This window comes from Triticum urartu, chromosome 7A, assembly GCF_056163025.1.
Source record: "Triticum urartu cultivar PI428250 chromosome 7A, HENAU_Tu73, whole genome shotgun sequence".
In the NCBI taxonomy this organism is placed as follows: domain Eukaryota; kingdom Viridiplantae; phylum Streptophyta; class Magnoliopsida; order Poales; family Poaceae; genus Triticum; species Triticum urartu.
The window spans coordinates 631,380,974-631,388,069 of NC_141879.1; the positions used below are offsets into that span (position 1 = coordinate 631,380,974).

The 7,096-nt window shown below is 41.5% G+C and overlaps 1 protein-coding gene across 1 annotated transcript; it reads left to right on the forward strand.

Moving 5' to 3' along the window:
- The first annotated feature begins 1,427 nt into the window (after window positions 1-1,427).
- On the forward strand, window positions 1,428-2,153 carry LOC147960819 (uncharacterized). Its single transcript, XM_087533559.1, has one exon. It carries the CDS (start codon window positions 1,446-1,448, stop codon window positions 2,151-2,153), a length of 708 nt encoding a protein of 235 aa, XP_087389685.1. The 5' UTR covers window positions 1,428-1,445.
- Window positions 2,154-7,096: the final 4,943 nt, after the last annotated feature.

The window sequence follows — 7,096 nt, forward strand, 5'->3', positions numbered from 1 at the left end:
TAATAAAATTATTTTCAAATATTTGTGTGTCAAAACATACAGATAATGATTATTACATAAAAACATTGGAATATAAACATGTGTATTATATATATAATATTTAGTAAAACATAAGTAATAAAACATTTAAGATATTTGTATAACATAAGTAATAAAATTATGTTCAAATATTTATGTGGTAAAAATACTATACATGCAAACGATGATTAGTAAATATAAACATGTGTATTATATAAAAATATTTAGTAAATACATACATTGAACATTTCTTATTAAATAAATATGTTTAATGAATCCAAAAAATATACACTTGCAGCTTATATTTAAGTTTTATACATGACTTATATTCAAAAAAGTTATATAGCTTAAATATTAGCAAATATTCATTTCTAAGCTCGAGCTCATCTGCACCCTATGAACAGTAAAATAAAATAAAAAATCAAAAAATTCCCCTTTTTGCGTGGTAGATGTTTCAGTGCCTGAGGTCTGTGTCGAATTTTAGATCGTTTGGACATACGTGTAGCTCTCATAAAAAACAAAATCGGTCCAAACAGTACACTTTTTCACATACCTCAAATTTGTATTTTTTGCTGAATCCTTCTTAGATGTCGAAACGAGCTGAAATTTTGCAGGATCCTCACGCTATGAAACATCTTCCATGCAAACAAAAATTCAGTTTTTTCCTTTTGATTTTTTCAGTATTTTTTTGATTTTACTGTTCATGACGAGTGTAGATGAGCTCGGGAGCTAAATCGCCCCTCTTAAATATTAGCCATGATTGAATATTCATAATAACATTTTAAATTTTAAATATGAATATTTTTAAGTATACAAACATTGAACTATACAAATGTGCGTATAATTATTGAAATGATTGTATAATTAAAATAATATTTTTGTATTGTAATTTTCAAAACCAAATATGTAATAGACACATTTATACAATACACATGTTTATATCTTTAAAAAAGTAGCCGGGCAAAAGTGTGGCGTGTTCGGGGTGTTGCCCCGGTCTGATTCGTTCAATGGCAAGAGCTTCATTTTTGGTAAGCCACCTTGGAGGTCCGCAAAGCTACTTATCAGCGATGGAGCCGCGTCGAGCTCGAGCGAGGAGGTGATTCGTCATTCTTTTCTTCGGTTGCTGTTGTGGTGGTGCCGAAGGCAGGTGACGGGTGTTGGTGTCAAGCTCAGAGATATTCTGCTATCTTTTCAATTTTGTCATGTCGGTTTTTACGTTACTTATACTTTGTTCTTTACTATAATATAAATGAGACACGTATTATCATGAAAAAAGAGTTATTCTCCAAAATTTTTGCTTCAGGACCTAGAAGTGCTGTTGTCGTTGTTTTCTTCCATCTGACTTTGCCCTCTGCTCGGCCTCCACCGCAATCTCTTCCTCCCTCCCGCCGCCGGATCTTTGCTCTCGCGACTCCGCGGCCGCGAACATGGCCGGCACCACGGTGGTTCCCTCGTCTCTGCTCCCGCGCCATAGCGCCGCCGCCACCGCTGACCTGCACTCCAGTTGCTCCAGCGTGCGCCTAAACCCTGCCTCGATGGCCAACCCCGCTGCTGCCAAGACGCCGAAGCGGCCCGTGTCCGTGCGCGATGGGCAGCCGCCGGCGCCGAAGCGCGTACGCGGTGGCAGCTCCGGGGACGAGCTCCATGTGACAGCCCCCGCCAACATGAAGAACAGCAGCACGATTCCGTGTCCCAGCAGCGGCAACGATCCGAGGAGTCCGATGTGCCTCCACGCCTCCGTGATCAAGAACCAGGTCGCCGAATCTCCGGCGAGCGCGACGCAATCGAAGCCGCCGAACAGCATGCGCCAACTGATCGAGAACGCTCGCCTCGCCATGGCTCGCGCTGCCGCCGAAGAGCGGATGGTGGACATGGATTGGGCTCACCCTGCCGCCGAAGAAGAGGCCAGCCGTCGGCGGGACATCGAGCGCAGCAGAGCGGAGGCCCGGTGGAAGGTGGAGCAGATGGCGGACACCGTGCAGTTCAACGACCCATACATTGATCCCTCCGACGTGACCAAGTCCCCTGAGGAGCTGCTCCAAGCAAGACAAGAAGCATGGTGTGTTCAAACTCAGCTCATCGAGACGGGACATGCATGGAGACGTTGCTCAAGTGATGCAGTTCCACGGATGTAACTACAGAAGAGTCATGTAATTCCACGAACATAGCTGAGTAAAGCAGAGGAAACAGAGTCGCAAACTGCAGTAGCTGAGAAAAGCAGAATCTGCATTTTTTTCAGTAGTTAGTGTGCATTATGATCACAATTGATCAATTAATGTAAGGGATTTGTTTTAGTATGTAAAAGCATTGGATCTGATGTATGCAAGCAGTATTAGATCTGTTCCCTCCTAATAATTATTTTTTCATGAATAATGACAGGCACACGATCCCACCAAGAAGATTACTTCTGTTCTTGAACTACTATTCTAGATGACTGCTATTTTCCTGGAGAAGAACAGATATGTGGCTTGGTCTAGAAAACTTTACACCACAACAATGTAGAATTTACTTGCCGCATCAAGAAGGCGCCAAAAGCATGTCTACTGAACTCCTGAATCCTGATGCATACATGCATCATTGTTGCCAAATAGCTCATGTGTACTTGCTGTCTGAATTTTGCAACTGCTGAAAATTTCGTTCTATACAATTGGTGCCAGTATCAAATCAAACTTCATGTCATATTGCCAAAAAATAAATACTTGACAACAATGGTGCTTACTTCATTGAATATCTGAATCCACATATTCATGGACATAAATCTGCTGAATAACGAGGGAACTACAAGGCCTGGTACATCATCTGAATTCACACTGCACAACTTCATTCAAATTCAACACAATTACAATGGGAAAAATTCACAACATTCACAGGTGTTGCTGTTCCTCCTCTTCCTCTGCACCTTCAGCATCATCCGCAGCTTCTTGGCTTCCTCCTGAAGATAAATCTCGAGTGCACATTTTGACACGCTGGGAAATGGAAAGATTAGCTCGGCAGCTTCTTTTTCATCTTTGTATGCGAGTTCCTGACCTCCTTTTAGCATAGCTTGCAACGTCAAGATGATGTAGACACAAAACAGTTCTGTTTCTGGTTGTCTGACTTATAGCAGCTCTGAACTTCAGGGTTAATTTTGATGTTCCGTTCCCTAAATAGCACTTGTCATCGGCAGTAAAACGAACTATACCAGTTAAAAAGATAGTATTATCATCTTGAATGGTCAAAACTTGGCCAGCGACACCATCCATCTTTTGCCTCCATTTGACCATCACCAGTCATTGGTCTCCAATTCTCAAGGCAAAACTTCCAGCAAGACATTCAGAATACTAGCCATCGCGGTCGGTGTGACGCTACTGACCATATGATGTCCTGCACACTGCACGTCAAACTGGGGGTACCTTCTTTAGAGGCTACGGTATGGAGTACCTTCCATGTACAATGTGGGAGGTGATGAAAAACACGGTCGAGGTTCAGAGCCTAGCACAATGCAAGATCGCCTAGTATGCGGGTCAGCTCATGAGACTGGAGGAGATCCATTTGGAGTTTTGGACCATAACAGCCATGCAAATATTCACTTTGGGCTTATAAAGCCAAGTGCCTACTTATAGACCACCACCAACAGCCATGGTCATAATACTGGATCAAGGTATACAAATCTGCACCCTCAAACTGTATGTAGCTCGCATACATACAGTGAAGTCACAGCAGTTACTTGGTACACTACAAACTCACATACATACAGATTCTCAAGGCATTGACACTAGTAGAAAACAGGGCTTTGATTGGGGCCTGGCTAGCCCATTAGTCCCGGTCCAGTCATGAACTGGAATCCATGGGGGGCATACGTCCGGGCCTCGTGGGGCATTTGTCCCGATTCGTCTGGACCCATTTGTCCCGGTTCAAGGCACGAACCGGGACCAATGGTCCTTGCTCCTGGCCCACAGCCATTGGTCCCGGTTCATGGCTGGAACCGGGACAGAAGCCTTTAGTCCCGGTTCCAACCACGAACCGGGACCAATGAGGTTGCTATATATACCCCCTCGCCGGCGAGCAGAGCACTCCATACTGCTCTGTTTTTTCGGGCCGACGAGGGGAGAGCTTTGTGGTGCTCTAGCTCACCTCCTATGCACATGAGGTGTTCGATGAAATGTCCGAGCCACACTAGTTAAGCTTTCTCCTCTCGAAGCTCGACCTCAAAACTCCATTTTCCTCGAGATTTGTTTAGGTTTAGCGGTCCGTCACGTCCTGTCCCCGTCTTCACCGTCGTCGATTGCCCGCGTCGATCTCGTCGCCGGCACCACCGTGGTGAGCCTCTTGTTCTTATCTTCTTTCTGAAAGAAAAAAATTATTACTTTAGATAGATACTTGTCTAATTTTCTTACTTTTATTATTGCTTGTTATTATATAGTGCGATGGTTTTGGTATCCGCCCCCGTCGGCCCTCGTCTTGGCCATGATTCGGATGTAGTATATATTATCTTTTATAACTATTTGGTTCATTTATTGTTTATGACAATTATGCCAACCAACGTGACATAGGTTTTATTTATCTAGGAGGTATGTGAATCGGAAATTCCAACCGACCCTATTATCGAAAGGTTAAATTTAGTTGAAAAAGAAAACAATTACTTGAAGGAAAAAATAAAAAAAATTGAGGAGGAGAAGATGATATTGGAGTTGCATCTTGCGGATGTCGTCGATGATCACAAGATCAAGATGGATGCAATGCGGTTGAAGATTAGAAAGATTAGAAAATATGCCATTCATGCCAAGACTTGGTATCATCATGCCGTTGGATCAATTGTTACCTTGGTTGCGATTATGATTGCATTTGTTGTTGCATTGAAAGGTTTTACATAGTTTCAATGTATGGTTTAATTAGATGCTCTGGAGAGCTATATGTTGTTCAATGAGAACTATGTATGTACTTTCGTTTTAATGTGATGATGAACTTCTATTAGTTTGGTCACTTATCTATCCATGTGAATCTGTAATGGTTTTTGACACACATAATTATATACAATGCACATAGATTAACCGACAATGGATGTACGGTGACAGACATACCTCTGAGTACATTAAGGGCGTGCATAATTTTCTCGAAGTGACTGAGGCAAACAAGCAGAATGGTTTTATGTGTTGTCCATGCCCTATATGTGGGAATACGAAGTCTTACTCTGACCGGAAAATCCTTCACACCCACCTGCTTTATAAGGGTTTCATGCCACACTATAATGTTTGGACCAAGCACAGAGAAATAGGGGTTATGATGGAAGACAACGAAGAATAAGAGGACGATGACAACTATGTGCCCCCTGAATATGGTGATGCTGCAACGGGGGAAGCTGCTGAAGATCAAGAGGAACCAGACGATGTGCCCGATGACGATGATCTCCGTCGGGTCATTGTTGATGCAAGGAGACAGTGCGAAAGTCAAATGGAGAAGCTGAAATTCGATCACATGTTAGAGGATCACAAAAAAGGGGTTGTACCCCAATTACGAAGATGGCAACACAAAGCTCGGTACCGTACTAGAATTGTTGCAGTGGAAGGCAGAGAATGATGTGCCTGACAAAGGATTTGAGAAGCTACTGAAAATATTAAAGAAGAAACTTCCAAAGGATAACGAATTGCCCGACAGTACGTATGTAGCAAAGAAGGTGGTATGCCCTCTAGGATTGGAGGTGCTGAAGATACATGCATGCTCTAATGACTGCATCCTCTACCGTGGTGCTTATGAGGATTTGAACGCATGCCCAGTATGTGGTGCATTGCGGTATAAGATCAGACAAGATGGCCCTGGAGATTGTCCGTTTTGTACACGAAGTGCATCCAGTTTTTGCCGTAACCCTCTCAGCTTTTTAGCACATGCTATGTGGGTGAAATGATGATACCATGCCAACTTTCAACCTTTTCAGAGTTCATTTATAGTGTTTTTCATTTTCAGGGTCATATAGCTAAAAAAATCAGTAAATGCATGAAAAATAACAAATGAAGTCAGAAAGGGTTGAAAATTGATGATGTGGCTTTGAATGGTTCGTTTTGCACACACAAAAGTCTGGAGTTCAAATAAGTTCAAAAAAATGAAATTCATTTGTAACAGATGAGCTTTCGTGCGAAACCCTCATACTTCGAAAGAGATTGTCCGTTTTGTACACGAAGTGCATCCAGTTTTTGCCGTAACCCTCTCGACTTTTTAGCATATGCTATTTGGGTGAAATGATGATACCATGCCAACTTTCAACCTTTTCAGAGTTCATTTGTAGTGCTTTTCATTTTCAGGATCATATAGCTCAAAAAATCAGTAAATGCATGAAAAATAACAAATGAAGTCGGAAAGGGTTGAAAATTGATGATGTGGCTTTTAATGGTGCATTTTGAACACACAAAAAGTCTGGAGTTCAAATAAGTTAAAAAAAAATGAAATCCCTTTGTAACAGATGAGCTTTCGTCCGAAACCTGATACTTCGAAAGAGATTGTCCGTTTTGTACATGAAGTGGATCCAGTTTTTACCGTAACCCTCTCAAATTTTTAGCGCATGCTATTTGGGTGAAATGATGATACCATGCCAACTTTCAACCTTTTCAGAGTTCATATGTAGTGCTTTTCATTTTCAGGGTCATATAGCTCAAAAAAAATCAGTAAATGCATGAAAAATAACAAATGAAGTCAGAAAGGGTTGAAAATTGATGTGTGGCTTTGAATAGTGCATTTTGAACACACAAAAAATCTGGAGTTCAAATAAGTTAAAAAAAATGAAATCCCTTTGTACACATGAGTTTTTGTCCGAAACCTGATACTTCGAAAGAGATTGTCCGTTTTGTACACGAAGTGCATCCAGTTTTTGCCGTAACCCTCTCAATTTTTTAGCACATGCTATTTGGGTGAAATGATGATACCATGCCAACTTTCAACCTTTTCAGAGTTCATTTGTAGTGCTTTTCATTTTCAGGGTCATATAGCTCAAAAAATCAGTAAATACATGAAAAATAATAAATGAAGTCAAAAAGGGTTGAAAATTGATGATGTGACTTTGAATGGTGCATTTTGAACACACACAAAGTCCGGAGTTCAAATAAGTTCA